Raw genomic sequence first — 20368 nt, 5'->3', positions numbered from 1 at the left:
TCAAAAATGTCAGTCCAGGTTTGTGAAACAAACAATCTGACCCAGTAAAAAACAAAATGTAGCTTTAAAACTTTTGTTCTGTTAAGGAGATCACTAGAAAAAGCACTAATAATGGAGATCAGAAGTTAATGAGAAAAGTAGACATCCTCACCACTATTAGTTTGAAGCAAACAATCCAATTTAAAACGAGGCTACATCCTTCAGTCTTGTGGTGAAACAGAATATTTGAGTTATTTCATCAGGTTTGAAGTATTTTGCAGGAATTAATGCATAACACAATACTACTGGAAACAATGGTAACTGCAATAGGTTATTTGTGATTTCAATACCACTTTACCATCTTCCCTTAATAATCAAGTACTTGATATCAAAGTCAAAATAAAAATGGATTCAATATTATAAACAGTGGAAGATGTCAAAAGAAAGGTGTGCTCTGGTTGAGCTCCAGTTTACTTATGGCTTTTGTCATACAAAACAAATTTGGTTGCAAAAAAATAAGATGGAAACAGATGAAAAGCCTCTTATCCCACTTGAAATTTTTTAAAACCAAATTTCAAAACAGGAGGATGCCATGTTACTAAGGCAGCACTGAGGAATGGTGGAATTCAATTCCAGGTAGTAATAAATTCTGTGATGACAGCTCAATCCATTGAATATATAACAGGAAATAAACACCACACTGATATGCAAATGAAGTGATAGACATTGATGAATATAAACAAACATCTAACTAGGATTTTGTGGTTGGGGGGAAAAGGTAGCTTTGTCCCTCTCTCAGGAAGCAGTGGAAAGAGAGTGATTTCCTTGCTCTCCTCTGGCCTGGTTACAAATTGTTGATACAAAGTCTGGACCTCATTCTGTTACATTACTTTGAATAGTACCTTATGCTGCAAGTGGTCCCACGGGGGAGGTGGCATAAGTAGGCCCGCTATGAACACACATCAGTCCCTCCATCTCGTCTCTTTTCTAGTGTTCTACAATAGTTGTAAAAATTACAGAACCCTAATTACCACCTTCTTGCATTTATACAGCACTTTTTATCAGCTCACCACAAAGGTCTTTGCAAATATTAACTAATTAAGCCTCACAATATCCCTGAAGTTGATAATTATTCCTATTTTGCTGGCCATAGAACCTGAAGCCATAGATAAATTGTTCTCATGTGCTTTAATAATTACACACTTACTGAAAGGATTTTTATTCAAGTTTTCCATATAGCTCACCCACTTTCTTGGGTAGAGAAGCAGCAAGAGAAATTTCAACATAGTAATTTCCCCAAAAATATTATTATAGAACTTGAAAATAGGAGCTTATTGAAAATGCCTCCTCAGCCATAATTATAGCATCACTACTGGGATGCTAGAACTATATTTGAAGATACCAATAATTTAAAGAAACTGCGTCCAAACCATGCTCCTTTAAAATATCAGGATAACTTTGTGTCTCGCCATTATATGAACTAAACATCAGTGCTGCTTATTAGCTGGAAGGGAATCTGAAACAGGAGACATCTACCACTGTTCAACAGTTTTGCTAGATATATAATCAGAGGAAATTATCCATTACTCAATAATTTCATAGACTCCAGAGCACCTTTTGTAGACTCCAGGGCAGGGTGAAGAAGAATGCTCTTATATGAAACTATTTCTCTTCTAATCCTGTCTTTCTCAGACTAGGATAACTGGCTTCTAACTACTTAATATGGGTGTGCAATTTTGAATATACAATATCTCCATTCAGTTGTTTTCCTTTATGTTTTAATGCTACATATATCAATAATTTCTCAATGGATACTTAATTGATGAAGCATTAGGCATGGTGCACTGTTGTAAACAGAATTGTGAAAAGCTTACTGACATTGAAAGCAGTTGTTGCAAGTTATGTCAAAATATATGGGGCTTGTTATAAAAATGCAGTATACTAATATTAATTAAAAACTAAATGTAGATGAATGCAGTAATATCAGATTGTTCATTTGGTTCTTAGTTTTTTGGCAAACTGAAGCTATAATAAATTCCAAGAAACTGAAAGTTCAAGGCACTGGAAAGTACAAATTATTTACTTGACATCCATGAATGTACAATGGCTCCATTACAAGACATACAAAAGCAGTATTACTATATTTGCTTTTCATAGCCCACTTTTTCATAAACATGAATATTAAAAGAAACTAGTAACAAGAACGCCTCCTTGTCAAGTCTACATCAGACAGAATGGTAGGACAATCTCTACTTTTCACTCTAAAATGGTTTAAATTAGAAATCTGAGTAACTGAAAGAAACGAAAAATTACTTCTCTCATATAATCTAAATAAAAAAAAAGATATTGCAATGAATAATTTGTTTCTTGATCTGAAGCAGCACTACTTCATCATTCAGATGATTAGTAACTGAACCTGCTTTCAAAGACTCACTTTTGTAATGCAGCTTGTATATTCTGCTACAAAGTATGTAATCACTAGCACACTAGGAGGTTTTTACAAGTTATAGAGGTAATTTACAACCTCTGATCAGAGGGGAAAAATCCCCTCCCTTTGTAAAGCACTTAATCTACAGATATAAATCACTGTAGATTCATAGATATTTAGGTCAGAAGGGACCATTATGATCATCTAGTCTGACCTCCAGCACAACGCAGGCCACAGAATTTCACACACCACTCCTGCAAAAAACCTCACACCTATATCTGTGCTATTGAAGTCCTCAAATTGTAGTTTAAAGACTACAAGGAGCAGAGAATCCTCCAGCAAGTGACCCGTGCCCCATGCTACAGAGAAAGGCGAAAAACCTCCAGGGCCTCTTCCAATCTGCCCTGGAGGAAAATTCCTTCCCGACCCCATATATGGTGATCAGCTAAACCCTGAGCATATGGGCAAGATTCATCAGCCAGACAGTACAGAAAATTCTTTCCTGGGTAACTCAGATCCCACCCCATCTAATATCCCATCACAGGCCATTGGGCCTATTTACCATGAATATTTAATTACCAAAACCATGTTATGCCATCACACCATCTCCTTCATATACTTATCGAGTTTAATCTTAAAGCCAGATAGATCTTTTGCCCACACTGCTTCCCTTGGAAGGCTATTCCAAAACTTCACTCCTCTGATGGTTAGAAACCTTCGTCTAATTTCTAGTCTAAAATTTCCTGGTGGCCAGTTTATATCCATTTGTTCTTGTGTCCACACTGGTACTGAGCTTAAATGATTCCTCTCCCTCTCCGGTATTTATCCCTCTGATATATTTATAGAGAGCAATCATATCTCCCCTCAACCTTCTTTTAGTTAGGCTAAACAAGCCACGCTCCTTGAGTCTCCTTTCCATTCCTCAGATCATCCTAGTAGCCCTTCTCTGTACCTGTTCCAGTTTGAATTCATCCTTCTTAAACATGGGAGACCAGAACTGCACACAGTATTCCAGGTGAGGTCTCATCAGTGCCTTGTATAACAGTACTAAAACCTCCTTATCCCTACTGGAAATACCTCTCCTGATGCATCCCAAGACCGCATTAGCTTTTTTCACAGCCATATCACATTGGCGGCCCCTAGTCATCCTATGATCAACTAATACTCCAAGGTCCTTTTCCTCCTCCGTTACTTCTAACTGATGCGTCCCTAGCTTATAACTAAAATTCTTGTTATTAATCCCTAAATGCATGACCTTACACTTCTCACTATTAAATTTCATCCTATTACTATTACTCCAGTTTACAAGGTCATCCAGATCCTCCTGTAGGATATCCCTGTCCTTCTCTAAATTGGCAATACCTCCCAGCTTTGTATCATCCGCAAACTTTATTAAGTGACATGTATAATTTTTAGAAGTTTAAACAAGTAGTAAGGAAGGGAGACCTAGTAAAAATAACTAGTCTCATATTTGCAAATCCTCTGTGGTAGAGAACGGTCAAACTATAACTACTCTCTCAAATGTAGGCAGGGAACTGGGTTAGAGGGTAGTGCTGCAGCGGGCCAACAGGGGAATCTGAACTTTGGGGAGTCGGGGGAGGAAACTCTACTTAAATTTCCTCTGTTACTATGGAATGAACCAGTCTAAGTCAATGAATTTTGAACAGTTTTGAGTTTTGCCAAATACTGGAAAAATATACCTGACCTTAAAAGTCTGCATTAGCCCAAGGGAGCTTTGTTTCATGTCCCATGTGGAATACAACAGAATTACTTCAAGATCTACGTCCCCATTTCTGGATATGATGGAAGGCATCAGTTTTCTGCAATAATCAAAGAGCAAACCGAATCGAAGTGTCTGTCCTACATCAGCAAAAACAGAAAAGTTTGAAAAATGCATTGCTGCACTTTCTAGACCTCTTATATCTCTGCAAGTTTATATTAAGCTTGACTAAAGATATTCTCTTTCTGTCAAACCACACATGCAAAATTTGAAGTGAAAAGTTGTCTTTCACTGTCTTAAAGGTTAGGAGAAAACATCAAACTTCTAATGAAAAGTTGGTTACTAATTAGAGCTGCTTCCACCTCTCCATACTTTCATAAGGACAACTATCAGAATTAGTACCGAATATTCAATATATTACCTGCATGTAAGTCGTGTTTCATAGTAACACAGTAGAAAGTGAATTATCATCACAAAATGAAAGTGGCCTATCTTGAAACTGCATTATTCAGCAAGACATCATACTTTGTAAATTAGTTTATACCCACTCACTCTCATTAGGGCACCATATATTAGGCATTTGATTAGACCTGAAATCAGGTTCTCTTTTAGTAAAGTATATGCTTTGGAAGGACAAGACTTTTGATACCAGGCATGTCTATCAGTCTTTTTCATATTGGGAACAAACAAGAGACTAAGTCCATGATTTGGCAAAGCACTTAAGCACATGCTGTGACATTCCAGGGTACAATCTAGACTAATGAGTAGGTGTGCCACCCTGGCCCTGCAACTTTGAGTGCCTTACAATGCTTTGCTGAAGTAGTTCCCTCCTGGGCTGCTCACAAACTGTCTTCCACAGCATGCAAGTCACACCCTGAGTGTTTGTGTGTAACTGCAGGCTGCCAGCCACACTTGGGTTAGGTTCTGGCGCTCACCAGCCTTAGTTATACTGCAGGGTGACCCAAAGACACCCCCAGTCTTAGATTTTCCCCAGACATGTATGTCCTGCACTGCCCAACCCCCTCTTCTGGTCAAAACAAATCCATTATTTCTTTAATAGAAATAATATGCACAAAAATGCCACCATAACTGGAGTTTCCCAAACACTTCAATTTTAACATACTGGATTAGATAAAACAATAAAACAAGTTCATTAACTACAAAGAGATAGTGAGTACAAGTAATGAGGCATAAAAGTAAGAAATGGTTACAAGAAAAATAAAAATAAAACACGAGTGTCTAACAAACTATGTTCTCTCACCACATGTCTTCAGCAGTCTTGTTTTGCTTATTCTCCCCCACCATAGCAATTACGTTTACATCAATGCACTGCCCTTAGCAGTAAAGACATGAGCTTTATTTGGTCTGCTACATTTGTAATAACTGTTCAGAATGTAGAACAGGGTAATTTTTTATGCTTTCTGTAGTTGACCAAAGTAAAAAATCAACTAGACTCTTTCCGTCTGAAAAGATTTTTCTCCCTTCCCACTGAGGAAGTGGACCTTAAATGCCAAGAAACTAAACATGCCACATTTTAAGATATTCTGACAATAAAAGGATGAATTAACACCCTTTAAATTGAGGTCTCTCACACTGTATGACCCAAACTTAACAGTACTCCATTTTGTTTCCATTTACAAAATCTATTCTTCCAAGCATCATTATGTTCCATGACTGAAATAGGTTAGGACAGCCATATGAACTTACATTTACGTCTAAGAGGCACATTTATAAACACAAGAAATGAATATAAAATATTGATTTTAGAGAATGTGATTCTGCAAACTTTACAAGAACATTTGCAATCTGCTTTAAAGAAGGAAAAAAAGGAGGGAAATTGTAGAAAATTTACCATGAACAAAATCATAGTGGTAAACTCTTACTAAACAGAAATACTTCATGCTCCATATGTGTAACTCAAGTTTTCAACCTACCTATATTGTCTTTGGCAACAAGACCTTTGGAAAAGTCACTGGGTGTAGGTGAAGTTCTGCTATCCCTCTTTGCTACATCAAGGTTGTTACAATATTCCCATCTCTTCTGTTGAAGTTCTTGAAGCCAGTATGTCATGTCCTGACGGGTAGCAGCCTACAAAAAAGAGACCAGAGTACTGAAAAACAAAGACTGATACACTTGTCAAGCATGAATATAATTTAACTTGTGTTGAAAGGAAGACAACAGAGGTACCAAGTAGAGCCCTATGCGGATACAAAATTTGTATCTGCATCCGATCCATAATCCGCAAACATGGTCTGCACATTTGCAGGACTCTAGTGCCAAGAGAGCAGAGGTGCCAATAACATTCAACTAAATATGATAACCCAAAAACGGCTTTATTGTAATTTTAGATAGATAGATACACACACACGTCACTAATAAGACAAATCGACCTTTAAAAACTAATCATGTATGCCTAGTTTCTCCACCTTTGCATCTCCATCTCCCCAAGTCTCAAGAAGCTGCTCCCATACTATAGCACAGCCCTGATGTGGTTGCTTCCTTGACAGCCTCCTGAACATTTAAGTTAGCCCAAGACACTATGAAGAATTCTTAATATACATGAATAAAGACTGCAGAAAAAACCAAGTCTCCATACCTACAATCAGCAAGAACCCGATTCTAAGTATTTGTAATGTGCTTGGCTGAAAGTGGACAAGAATATATACTGTTACAGTGCGTCCTTTAATAATAATATATTTACATGTTCTGTTACGTATCTATTGCTATATGAACTATTAACTCCTACAGCAAGAGGAAGTGTAACAAAACTGCAATGAAATAAATATTTAAGACATTTAATCTACAAATTTAAAACAGTTAAGTCCTCTGCTAATTAACAGAATGAGCAATGGAAATGTAAACATCTTTAAACTATGCAGTAAAACCCAAATCTAAATACATTTTTATCATATTTTACTTGAGAGCGTTTGTTGCCATTATTCTTATCAGATTGGTCTTCTCTGTTAAATCAATAAGGAAAAATGACTGGGTAGAACAGGGATCGGCAACCTTTGGCAAGTGGCCTGCCAGGGAAACCTGCTGGCGGGCTGGGACAGTTTGTTTACCTGCAGTGTCTGCAGGTTCGGCCGATTGCAGCTCCCAGTGGTTGTGGTTCGCCGTTCCAGGGCTGCAGGAAGAGTTGGAGCTGCGATCGGCCAAACCTGCAGATGCGACAGGTAAACGAACTGTCCCGGCCTGCCAACGCTTTCCCTGGTGGGCCGCGTGCCAAAGGTTGCCGATCCCTGGGGTATAAGGAAGAGGATTATGGATCTGGTGACCAGATTTTACACAAATGACTCTCAATACTTCACATGCAGAATCAGATAGCTTAAATCTCCTGTCCTGGTGCCTTGTTAAACAAAACTCACAGAAGAGACGATACCAAAGGTTCAAAGACAAACATCCTGCATGAGGTATTTCAAATTCCTTGTATCAGCAGAACCCAGTTTCACACATTCTGTTCTTTTTCACCCACTAGTTGTGGAGAAAAATTTGCATTATAAAATGAGATAGAAAATGACTGGTTTGCATAGTATCTGCCATGAATTGAAGAACAAAAGTGAAAAACAGAACACAAAGTAAACACTCATTTACCCATTCAGCTATCACTGGGAGTGACTGAGTCAGATCTCTAAATGTCTCTCCTTTTAGGTCCAATCTTTGACATCATCATAAGTGAAAATGGAAAATTTCCTGGCTGTAGAGTCCTTGAGAGATTTCTAAACCAAACACTGTTCTCCACATCTATATCAGAAGTTATCTCCTGCTCAATTTTTATCCAGTGGCAGTTTTATCCAGTTACTAATAAATTATAGAGCCCAGGTTACCTGGTAGATTAGAATTTCCCTTTAGGTCTCTCTATATGTAGACTTTGTCAACTATCATGTTATTGTCTTAAAGCAGAAGGCAACTGAGTATTTACAGGGCTATATATCTATACAGTGTTTAGAATTTAAAAAGCTGTTCTCTGTTTGTCACTCAGTAGCAGCTTCTAAGTCTCACTGCCTCAAACTTTTTTTTTTAAAAGGTATATTTATTCACATCAGTGTTTCTGTTCATAATTTGCTCATAACCATTTTCATGCTATACTCCTTCTCCTCCTCCCCCATATTAGTTACCTAGGAAGCGATAGATTAAAAACAGCAACAGCTTAAACTCAAAGCCCTGGCTATATTTGATTTCCTTCTTCAACCTCACTCAGACATTCCCAGCTTCTTGGGATCCCACTCTTGTGCCTTAAGTCAGCAGGCAATTGTGCTTCTGCTGTAGTTGCCTTAAGGTATAAAACTCATATCTTTGTCCCATTTTTAAAAACCAAACTCATCATTTTCCCAGAAGAACTGTTAGTATCACCGCTGTGCCCCAAATTTATTAGCTCTCCTTCCCCCACCCAACTCCTCTCCATTTATATTTGTTGTGACCAGATTACTGGCATGTAAAATTAAAAAGTCCATAGAGGAGATTTTAAACTAAGGGCTGGGGTTACCATACAACCGGATTTTCCCAGACACTGCCTCTTTTTTGAGCCTCCTTTCTTTGTCCGGGCAGATTTTTCAAACAACAGGAAATGTCCGGGGCTTTTGCAGAGCACACGAGCTGCAGTTCAGAAAGAACCCTGACTGGTCCACTTCCCAACTGGTCCCTCCCCTGAAAGCCACAGCTGTGGGATCCCACCCACTTAGGACCCAGCTCCCAGCCCTACGGAGGGGGTCCTGGAGGGAGGCGCTGACTGATGGCTGTAGCTGCATCCTGGGCTTGTACCAACCACCCTGCAACTGTGACAGGGAGCAACAGTGCCCTCCACTTTCAGCGAGTATCCCTGCTGCAGGTACCCCCTCCAGAACTGTACCATCCGCCCTCACAAATATTCCCCCCTCCCACAGCAGTGTCCTTTCTTTGGAAACCTGAAATGTGATAACCCTACGCTGGGGGAAAGCTGACAGGTGCGGAGGAGCATGCAGTTCAGACAGAGACATCCCTCAGGGCAAGATCTATTAATGGAGGATTCTCTATATCCTAGTAAGGAGAAGAGGATGGAAGATGATTAAGTACAGGTAGGATCTAATGAGAAACAGCCAAATGAAAAAGAGTCCCATCCAATTACATCACATAATGGCAGACAGCTAAAAAGGTGTCAAGTTTTATAAGTGCTTATATATAAATGCTAGAAGACTAAATACTAAAATGGGTGAACTTGAGTGCCTGGTATTAAATGAGTATATTGATGTAATAGGTATCACAGAAACTTGGTGGAGTGATGATCGTTAGTGGGACATAGTAAAACCAGGGTACAAAATATATAGGAATGACAGAATAGGATGTGCAGGTGGGAAGTGGCACTATATGTGAAGGAAAGCACGTAATGCGGAGTCAAATGCAGTAAAAATCTAAATGTACCAAACTGTACCACAGAATCTCTACGGATAGAAATTCCATGCTTGAATAATAAAAAGATATCAGTAGGGATATACTACAAACCATCTGATCAGGATGCTGATGGTGAATGTGAAATACTCAGGGAGATTAGAGAGGCTATTAAAAAAAAACCCTCAATAATAATGGGGGATTTCTCTATCCCCAAATTGACTGGGTACATGGCACCTCAGGACAGGATGCAGAGATAAAATTTCTTGACACCATAAATGACTGTTTCTTGGAGCAGCTAGGCCTGAAACCCACAAGACGACAGGCAATTCTTGATTTAGTCCTTAGTGGCGCACAGGATCTGCTCCAAGAGGTGAATATAGCTGAACCACTTGGTAATAGCGACCATAATATAATTTAACATCCTTGTTGGGGGGAACACACCAAAGAAGCCCACCACAGTAGCATTCAATTTTAGAAAGGGGAACTATGCAAAAATGAGGAATAGTTAAACAGAAATTAAAAGGTACAGACCAAAAGTGAAATGCCTGCAAGCTGCATGGAAACTTTTTAAAAACACCATAATGCAGACTCAAATTAAATGTATACCCCAAATTTAAAAAAAACATAGTAAGACCACCAAAAAAAAGTGCCACCGTGGCTAAACAATTAAATAAAAGAAGTGGTTAGAGGCAAAAAGGCATCCTTTAAAAATTAGAAGTTAAATCCTATTGAGGAAAATAGAAAGGAGCATATTTCAGCATGGTAGCTGTGTTAGTCTGTATCAGCAAAAAGAATGAGGAGAACTTGTGGCACCTTAGAGACTAACAAATTTATTCGTAGGCTAGCCCACGAAAGCTTATGTTCAAAATAAATTTGTTAGTCTTTAAGGTGCCACAAGTACTCCTTGTTTTTTTTAGAAAGGAGCATGAACTCTTGCAAGTCAAGTGTAAAAGTATAACTAGACAGGCCAAAAAAGAATTTGAAGAGCAACTAGCCAAAGACTCAAAAAGTAACAGCAAATATTTTTTTAAGTATATCAGAAGTAGGAAGCCTGCTAAACAATCAGTGTGCCCACTGGACGACAAAGATGCTAAAGGAGCATCTCCAGGAAGATAAAGCCATTGTGGAGAAACTAAATCAATTCTTTGCATCGGTCTTCACTACAGAGGATGTGAGGGAGATTCCCATACCTGAGCCAATCTTTTTAGGTGACAAATCTGAGGAACTGTCCCAGACTGAGGTGTCATTAAAGGAGGTTTTGGAACAAATTGATAAGTTAAACCAGGGGTGGCCAACCTGAGCCTGAGAAGGAGCCAAAATTTACAAATGTACATTGCCAAAGAGCCACAGGAATACATCAGCAGCCCCCATCGGCTCCTCCCTGCCCTGCCACCCCCAGCACCTCCTGCCCGCTGGCAGCCCTGCCGATCAGCATCTCCCCTTCCCTCCCCATGCCTCCTGCCTGCCACGACAGTGTACAGGAGGCTCTGGGATGGAGGGGGGAAGAGCAAGGGTGCAGCAAGCTCAGGGGAGGGGGTGGGAAGGGGTGAGTCCCTCGGAGTAAGGGGTGGAGTGTGGGCAGGGCCTGGGATTGAGCAGTGGAAAATTGGCACCTGTAGCTCCAGCCCCAGAGTCAGCACCCATGCAAGGAACCACATATTAACTTCTGAAGAGCCGCAGGCGGCTCTGGAGCCCCAGGTTGGCCACCTCTGAGTTATACAGTACTAAGTCACCAGAACCAGATGGTATTCACCCAAGAATTCTGAAGAAACTCAAATATGAAATTGCAGAACTACTAACTGTGATATGTAATCTATCATTTAAACCAGCTTCTGTACCAGATGGCTGGTGGATAGCTAATGTAACACCAATTTTTAAAAAAATGTCCAGAGGTGATCCTGGCAATTACAGGCCAGTAAACCTCACTTCAGTACCAGGCAAACTGGTTGAAACTATGGTAAAGAACAGAATTATCAGACACATAGATGAACATAATTTGTTGGGGAAGAGTCAACATGGTTTTTGTAAAGGGAATTCATGCCTCACCAATCTATTAGAATTCTTTGAAGGGGTCAACAAAAATGTGGACAAGGGTGATCCAGTGAATATAGTGTACTTAGACTTTCAGAAAGCCTTTAAAAAGGTCCCTAACCAAAGGTACTTAAACAAAGTAAGCTGTCATTGGATAAGAGGGAAGGTCCTCTCACGGATCAGTAACTGATTAAAAGATAGAAAAAGGTTGGAATAAATGGTCAGTTTTGAGAATGGAGAGAGGTAAATAATAGTGTCCCACAGGATTCTATACTGGGACGAGTGCTGTTCAACATATTCATAAATGATCTGGAAAACAGCGAGGTGGCAAAATTTCCAGATGATACAAAACTACTCAAGATAGTTAAATCCAAAGCAGACTGTGAAGTTACAAAGCAATCTCACAAAACTGGGTGACTGAGCAACAAAATGGTAGATGAAATTCAATGCTGATAAATGCAAAGTAATGCATGTTAGAAAACATAATTCCAACTATATATATACAAAATAATGGGATCTAAATTAGCTGATACCACTCAAGCAAGATCTTGGAGTCATTATGGATACTTCTCTAAAAAATACCTGCTCCATGTGCAGCAGCAGTCAAAAAAGCTATCAGAACGTTAGGAAACATTAGGAAAGGAATAGATAATAAAACAGCAAATATTATAATGTCTCTATATAAATACATGGTACACCCATATCTTGAATACTGTGTGCAGATCTGGTCACCCCATCTCAAAAAAGATATATTGGAATTAGAAAAAGGGTACAGAGAACAACAAATTATTAGGGGTATGGAATAGCTTCAGTTTAAGGAGAGTTTAAAAAGACTGGGATTTTTCAGCTTGGAAAAGAGACCACTAAGGGAGGGATATGATAGAAGTCTATAAAATCTTGACTGCTGTGGAGAAAGTGAATAAGGAAGCATTATTTACTCCTTCACATAACACAAGAACTACGGGTCACGCAATGAAATTAATAGGCAGCAAGTTTAAAACAAACAAAAGGAAGTATTTCTTCATAAAACGCACAGTCAATCTGTGGAATTCCCTGCCGGAGATGTTGTGAAGGCTTCAAAAAAGAACTGGATAAGGTCCTCAAGGATAGGTTCATCGATGGCTATTAGCCAGGATGGGCAGGGATGCAACCCCATGCTCTGAGTGCCCCTAGCCTTTGTTTGCCAGAAGCTGGGAGTGGAAAACAGGGGATGGATCACTTGATTATTACCTGTTCTGTTCATTCCCTCTGAAGCACCTGGCATTGGCCAGCGTTGGAAGACTGGATACTGGGCTAGACAGACCACTGGCCTGACCAAGTATTGGATGTTTTTATGACCCCTTTAATCTATGTAGTTTGAATCTATATGTGGGGTTTTTAATTATGTTGTTACTGTATTTTACATTGTTTTATCATATTATGCCCTAAGCACTATTGTGAGTAGTGCTTTTATAAACCAGGTCAGTTCACTTGTCTATTGGTATAGATCAAAGTAACTGTTAAATGTGTAAGAGTGTATTTGGTGTTTAAACTTCATGAAAACTAATGGGATGCTACTTGCATTATTTTCACTTATCTGTATCCTGTTATAATGCAATAGCAAACATCTACATTGAGTATACCCTGTAACTAAACAACACATCAAATGAGCCATCAAACAGGAAAGAAGCCTTGTAAAATTCAAATGAAGAACTGTAACACAGAATTGGGGAAACTACGGCTCGTGAGCCAAATCCGGCCTGCTGCTTAATTTCATCCAGCCCACGGGAAAGTCTCCTCACTGTGGGCCAGAAACCCCAAGCCTTGGTGCTCCCCATGCAGGGCTGGAACCATGAGTGCCAGCTCGCCCTGCTGCAGGGGGAACCTAGGGTTGTCAGACCATTAAAAGTCCAGTCAGCTTCGCACAGCTCCCGGAAGCGGCCGGCATGTCCCTGCGGCCCCTAGGCACAGAGGCGATCAGGGAAGCTCCGCGTGCTGCCTCTGTCCCCAGCACCGGCTCTGCAGCTCCCATTGACTGGGAACCATGGCCAATGGGAGCTGCGGGGGCGGTGGCTGTGGGCACGAGCAGGATGCACCGCACAGAGCCGCCTGGCCACGCCTCCGTGTAGGAGCCAGACTTGCAAGCCACTTTAGGGAGAAGTGCGGAGCCAGGCAAGGCAGGGAATCTGCCTTAGCTCCACTGTGCTGCCAATCAAGAACCGCCTGAGGTAAGCACCACCTGGCCAGAGCCCATACCCTGAACCTCCTGCCCCAGTCCTGAGCCCCTCCTGCATCCAAACTCCCTCCCGGAGCTTGTACCCCGAACCTCCTCCTGCACCACAACCCCCTGCCCCAGCCCGGAGCCCCCTCCTGCACCCCACACCCCTGCCCCCTCCCATACCCTGAACGCCTCATTTCTAGCCCCACACAGGAGCCTAAGGGAATCCCTGAGCCTCCACATTCCCCCGTGGGACTGGAGCCATGAGAGCCAGCTCACCCCACTGCAGGAGGAAGCCTTGAGCCTCCACACTCCCCCCCATGGGGCTGTGTGTGGCCCAGGACTGATTTTTTCTATGGGTCTATGGCCCCTGATAGACAAAAGGTTCCCCACCACTGTTCTAACAGAAAAATGCTAATTTCAAAGCAAGTGGTCGTTGTGTGCGATGATCGGAGGTCAAAGACTCAAAATGCATTCCTCACTCTATATCAAGGTGGATAAAAATCAACGATCAAAAAAATGATTTTTTTGATAAAATGCTTTTTGAGGAAAAACCTATCTAATGATAAAGATACATTATACCTCAAAGATATCTCATCATAGAATACGGATTAGAAATTCTAATTCTATGGTATGAGACAATATAGTCATGTAATTTTTAAGAAAAGTTTTGTAAATGAGTTCCAATAGTTCCTGGATTAAGGACCCAATTTTATGGGGTTCCAGGGGCTTCTGTATAGATTATTTAGGTTAATCTTCCTATCTACGGGACTCAGTGCTCAGTCTAGAAGATACCATCAGAGATGCTTTGTTTTATAGTTCTCAAACTGTGGATTTGTGTCTCCAGAGATAACATGCTTGTTAACAGAAAAAATGTTTTTAAAATAAATAAATAAATATAGAGGCGAAAAATAACAGACCTCAACCCTATTGTCCTTCTGCAAATTTATGTAAACAGAGTCAACTCCTTACCTCTCTTTAAAAGTGCTAAATTTCAAAAAGTTCAATGAATAGGAGATTGTTGGGGGCAGAAAAGATCTGGACAAGGAGAATTCTGGAGATAAACGTGAGAAGGGAGGGACAGGCAGTAGACACAAATGTGAAACTGTTTGAGCAGGATATTCCAGAAGCCTTGAGGTCTTTCTGAGTGTAGGCTTCATTGATTTGAGATCTACCATACAACTCTCTCACTAGAAGGGAAAACCTCTAATGGCAGCAGGCTGTACAAGAAACGCAGTTTGGGAATAAGAGCCATTCAAGAAATATAAGTTTGCTGATGATGGTTTAAAAAAAGTCACACCAGTGAACTGGTGGAAGTCACTTAAGCTCTCGGATTCAGAGACCCTTGAAGAGATAATCTCACTTTTAACAGAAGTAGCTTCTTCTGCCAGTGTAGAAAGAATATTTTCTTCCTTTGGAAGAATTCATTCCAAACTGAGAAATCGTTTGGGACCTGAAAAAGCAGGAAAGCTTGTTTTTCTTTCCCAGATTATGAACAAACAGGTGAAGACGACTGAGTTAGCTGCAGAAGCCAATATTTTAACTTTCCCATGTTGACCTCGCTGACACAGTATATTTAATTTTTGTTTGTTTTTTAAAAAAGATTTCATTTAACTATTTTAGTTAAAAACAATTTTAACAAAAACAAACCTGATTTTAAAAAACTTGAATGTTTAACTACATGCAAAAATTCATGTTTGTTTTGTTAAGATATTATATGGTTGCTGCTGAAGTAAAAAAAATCCTGAATACATAAGACTATTGTTTTAGTTAAATAAAACAATTTAAATTCTCCTCTGTACCTACAAATGTTCTCCACCTAATACAGCATGGCAAGAAAATCCTCCAAATATTAATGATTAACCTGTTGAATTGGAGATTATTTATGAAGTCACAGGGAGGTAATCTTATACTTCAATTAGCTTTGGTAAATGCTAATTACCAATCATTCATATTCTGATATAGCTGTAAAACTAATCTGTAAAGTTTTCAAAATAAATCACTTAAAAATGTATAATGTGTACCTTCTAAAAATGAAATCTACATCTATCTCGGAGTTGTGAAGAATATGTATTAAGGTTTTAAGAACCAACAAGAATGCATTTTTATGTAGAAATCCATTATTAAATCGAGTCTTCTTAACTAGTGATTTAAATCAATTTGCTTTAAATCAAATCCACCCTGCTCTATATCGTCAAAGGAAAAGCCCACGTGGGTAGTGACCCTGTCAACTTGATTTCTGTGAGAAGAAGCTACAAGTATGGATTCAGGGAAAGATCCTGCATCTCTGGAAAGTTTGGATTTTAACAGGGCAGAATAACTGAATGAGAAGACTGAGATCCCCAGAATTCTTCTGGGTAGCCCTGAGACACTTTTGGGAAACTGGCAGATTATTAGATCTTTGCTACCATTCGGAATTATAGATTGTGATTTACGCGAACATATATTTTACCTGCTTTAAACTCTCAAAAACTCACTTCCTTTTCTTAGCTAATAAACCTTTAGTTAGTTTACTGTAGAACTGGCTACCAATGTTGTCTTTGGTGTAAGATCTAGAGTACCAATTGATCTCTGGTAAGTGACTGGTCTCTTTGGACTGGAAGCAACCTAAATGTGATGTGATCTTTGGTATAAATGCCCCATTTATCACTAAGTCCCATCTGTCTCAGTAGCAAGATAGACTGGAGCGTCTAAGGGGACTGTGACTCCATGCTAAGATTGACATAGTGATCCAGGAGTTCACATTTGGTACTAGCTTGGTGAAATCTAATTATAGACTACACCACCAGTTTGGGGTATCTGCCCTGTTTTCTGACAGTCTGCCATGAGGCAAGCACTTACAGTTGTGAGCCACATCAGACAGCATGACACCTGGTAAGAAATATTTATAGGATTTGTGAGGAAAAGGATGTGACATTACACTCCATAATTTTATGGAAATATGCTTATGATATGGACATGGCATAACTGAGATATAGTTTATGCAGATGCTCATGTAAGTTATCACTGGAAAGGTTATTATATACTGAATGTGATTATCCAATCTGCATGCCTGTATCATTTCTGACAGGTTTCAGTTTGGTAACCATATTAGTTAGTCTGTATCAACAAAAACAATGAGTCCTTGTGGCACCTTAGAGACTAACAAATTTATTTGGGCATATGCTTTTGTGGGCTAAAACCCACTTCATCAGATACATGGAGTGAAAAATACAATAAGCAGCATATATATTACAGCACATGAAAAGATGGGAGTTGCCTTAACAAGTGGGGGGTCAAGATCTTGAGATCTCAAGCTGCAGGCCAGTGCAGCTGCCTTTCAAGCCTTTTTGTAATTTGCCTGTAACAATACCGAGGGTGAGAAATTACTATTTGTAACCAATTTCTTTAGTGAATCAACCTTCGTATGTGTGTTTTGTTTTGTTTGCTTGGTAATTTGCTTTGTTCTGTTTGCTATCTCTTTAATCACTTAAAATCTACCTTTTATAGTTAATAAATTTATTTTATTATTAAACCCAATTTCTAACTGGGGGGGGGGCAAGAAGTCGTGCATCTCTCTCTTCACATTAAGGAAGAGGGAAAATTTTTATGAGCTTGCACTGTGCAGATTTTTCTATACAGTGCAAGACAATATACCTTTGGGTCTGCACTCCAAAGCAGGTAGACACCTGAGTGCTGGGGCAAGTCCCTTAAGCGGAGTGTTCCCAGAGCTGATCTCAGTGTCTGTGTCTTTCTGCAGTGGGATGTGGCCCTGCCTGTGTGTGCATGCTAGAGGAGGCTTAAAAGCCTGACTCAGCCAGACCAGGTTAAAGGGAGCGTCTGCTGGCTGAACAGGCGGACTCAGTGATATCTCAGCACTTCAGGTGGCATCTTAAAAGGGGGGCAACCCCTCACAGGAAGGTTGGTTTTTTCCCCTCATTTCTATGAAACAAAGGGCCTGATTCTGCAAACAGAAATTGATGTTCACTCTTGAGCTTATCCAGCCAAATCAATACCATTAAGTGCAGGTAGCAAATGGTTCCAGGATAGGCCCTATTATTCTAAAGCAAGGATGTGAAGAAGTGGGAATGTTCTTAATGTTTTCTCTGAATACTGTGTGGGTGCCTCAGTTTTCCCATGACATTTCTTAAGTATCTAGGCAGTAGGATAAGGGTATGTGATTGTTACAGAGCCCTAAAGGGCCAGCGTGATGGTGTCTGCATAGAGAATGGCCGACACCCTGTCTCCTGGCAACTGATGGCCTGGGCCTCTCCTCTGCAAAGGTGCCAACTGAAGGTGTTGGAGAACAAAGAGATCAGGTGGCCTCCTGGCCCAGGAAAGGGACAAAGGTGAGAGGAGGGGCTGGAGAGTTTCAGTTTGGAGTTGGCTGGGGAAATGGAGGGAGGCCCAGATGGGACTCTGGCCTCCCTGTCCCCCAAGACGGACCTGACTGAGGGGTCCTGTTCTCTGTACCTACAAGCTCTGTTTTAGACCATGTTCCTGTCTTCTAATAAACCTTCTGGTGTATTGGTGCATGGTGTAAAGAGGGGATGCTGAATGCTCCAAGGTCAGCCCCAGGAAGGCCAAAGTTGTATAAGCTTCTTGCCCTGGAGACAGTCTGCTCAGAGACAGGAGGCTTCCCCAGAGTCCTGACTGGCTTCGTATGGAGTAGTTTCAGAGCATCGCCTGGTGACTCCGTGACAAAGGGTTCTCAAATTTTTCATGATTTGGATCACTAGAAGACAGATAATTTCAAAAACCACCTTCCCCACTCCACTCATCAACGGCCTGTGGTGGCAATTACAATAATTGCTTATGAAGCGAAGTAAAATTAAAAAAAGCCTTTAATGTTCTGTTAACCTTCTTTAATGTGCTTTAAGAGCTAGAAATAAGAAGGAAAGCCAGCACCATGCAACCAGCAAATTGTCCAAGGACCACTGATGGTTAAGGCTACATTTTAGTCATGGGTATTTTTAGTAAAAGTAATAGACAGGTCACAGGCAGTAAACAAAAATTCACAGCCCGTGACCTCTCCATGACTTGTACGATATACCCCTGACTAAAACTTGGGTGCTCTGACGTAGGAGTGAGTGGGCGGGGGGGGGGGGGGGCAGGGACAGCCCGAGTGCACTGTGGGTGCTCTGAGGGGGGGTGACCCTGTGGCACCACTGGGGGTGGAGGCAGTGCGCATCCTGGAACCACTGCTACTGCTGGGGGAAGGGGTGTTGACGTGGCTGGCAGGCTCCCTACCCAGCGCCCTGGAAATGGCAACATGTTCCTCGGCTCCTAGGTGGAGGTGCGACCAGGGGCTCCACACACTGCCCCCCTCCAGAGCGCCTGGGAACCACGGCCAATGGGAGTTGCGGGGGCAGCGCCTGCAGGCGGAGGCAGCGCCTGCAGGCGGAGGCAGCGCCTGCAGGCGGAGGCAGCACACACAGTCGCCTGGCTGTGCCTCCGCCTAGGAGCCGAGGGACATGTCGTCGCTTCCGGAGAGCCCCCCTGAGGTAAGCGCCACCCAGAGCCCTCACACTCCCACACCCCAACCCTCTGCCTTAGCCCTGAGCCCCCTCCTAAACCCAAACTCTTGCTGCTGCTGCAGGGGAAGGGCGCAGTGGCCCAAGACTGCCCCAGCAGCAGTCAGGGCAGTTGGCCCAGGACCACCTGCTGCAGAAGTCCCGGAAAGTCACGGAATCCGTGACTTCTGTGACAGACTCGCAGTCATACTGATGGTCCACTAAACCCAATTTGGGACCCGCATATTATTTCATGAAGACTGTGACACTTTTCCTGAAACGTTTTCAAATGGGAAAACGGTCTCTTGAGAGTAATTGAGCTGATTACCTGCAACTCCCATTAAGTTACAAGTGCTGAGCAACTCTGAGGATTAGGTCCTGAATGTTAAAAAGCTAATCTGAAGCACTGTGAAGTACTAATATGTTCTTCAATAATACAGTCATTTCAGATTGGGGTGCTGATGCTTATTTCTTATTTAAGCTTATAAATACTGAATGGGAAAGACTGTACCATGAGATTTGGAAATTATGAACAAGAAGCAAATTGAGGAAAATTAAGCATATGACATAGGGGGAGGATGAAAGCTACACTTGATTCGACTTTCTTCCTCAGTAAGGTCCTCGTGCTCCTATGTGTAATTTTTTCTTAAATCAGCTAGGCTTTTATCCTGCATTAAAAATTTAGTAAGGGCCCAATCCAACTCTCACTGACTTCAACAAGGGATGGATCAGGCCACCAGTATTTTGAACATCAATTCATCTTTATTTCTATTTCTGCAGAACTTGGCTGAAAACAATTTTAGTTCTTAAAGTATTATTGTTCTGGTTACTTTTGAGTAAAGAGATCAATTAAATCCTGGATCCAGAATTCTTATTTATGGTTTGTGTTGTCGTAATGTCAAGGAGCCACAATCATGGACCAGGACCCCACTATGCTAGGTACTGTACAAACACAGAATAAAAACCTGCCAGTGCAGTAAAACATACACTAATGATCACCTCCAGCAACTAAATCTTCACTTAACCAGTTCCTTTCAAAATAGCCCCAAGATTCCAGTATAAAAGTTTGCTTGATCTTTAAGTAAGGACTACATATATTAGGCAATAGCTTTTTTGATGGTCAATCACATGGCTGCTTAAGACAAGCATCCCAA

At 40.9% G+C, this 20368-nt stretch overlaps 1 protein-coding gene across 2 annotated transcripts in view; it reads right to left on the bottom strand.

Annotated features, from left to right (window-relative positions):
- TBC1D2B (TBC1 domain family member 2B) overlaps nucleotides 1–20368 on the bottom strand; it is a 63112-nt gene that overhangs the window by 40169 nt on the left and 2575 nt on the right. For both annotated transcript variants that reach the window (XM_073303558.2, XM_073303559.2), the window contains exon 2: nucleotides 6062–6215. In XM_073303558.2, coding sequence (XP_073159659.2) covers nucleotides 6062–6215 — 154 coding nt within the window. The remainder of the gene's footprint in view (nucleotides 1–6061; nucleotides 6216–20368) is intronic.

The sequence above is a fragment of the Lepidochelys kempii genome, chromosome 10 (genome assembly GCF_965140285.1).
Source record: "Lepidochelys kempii isolate rLepKem1 chromosome 10, rLepKem1.hap1, whole genome shotgun sequence".
Taxonomy (NCBI): Eukaryota; Metazoa; Chordata; order Testudines; family Cheloniidae; genus Lepidochelys; species Lepidochelys kempii.
The sequence above is the reverse complement of the archived record's forward strand: the minus strand, read 5'-3'. Positions and strand labels throughout refer to the sequence as shown.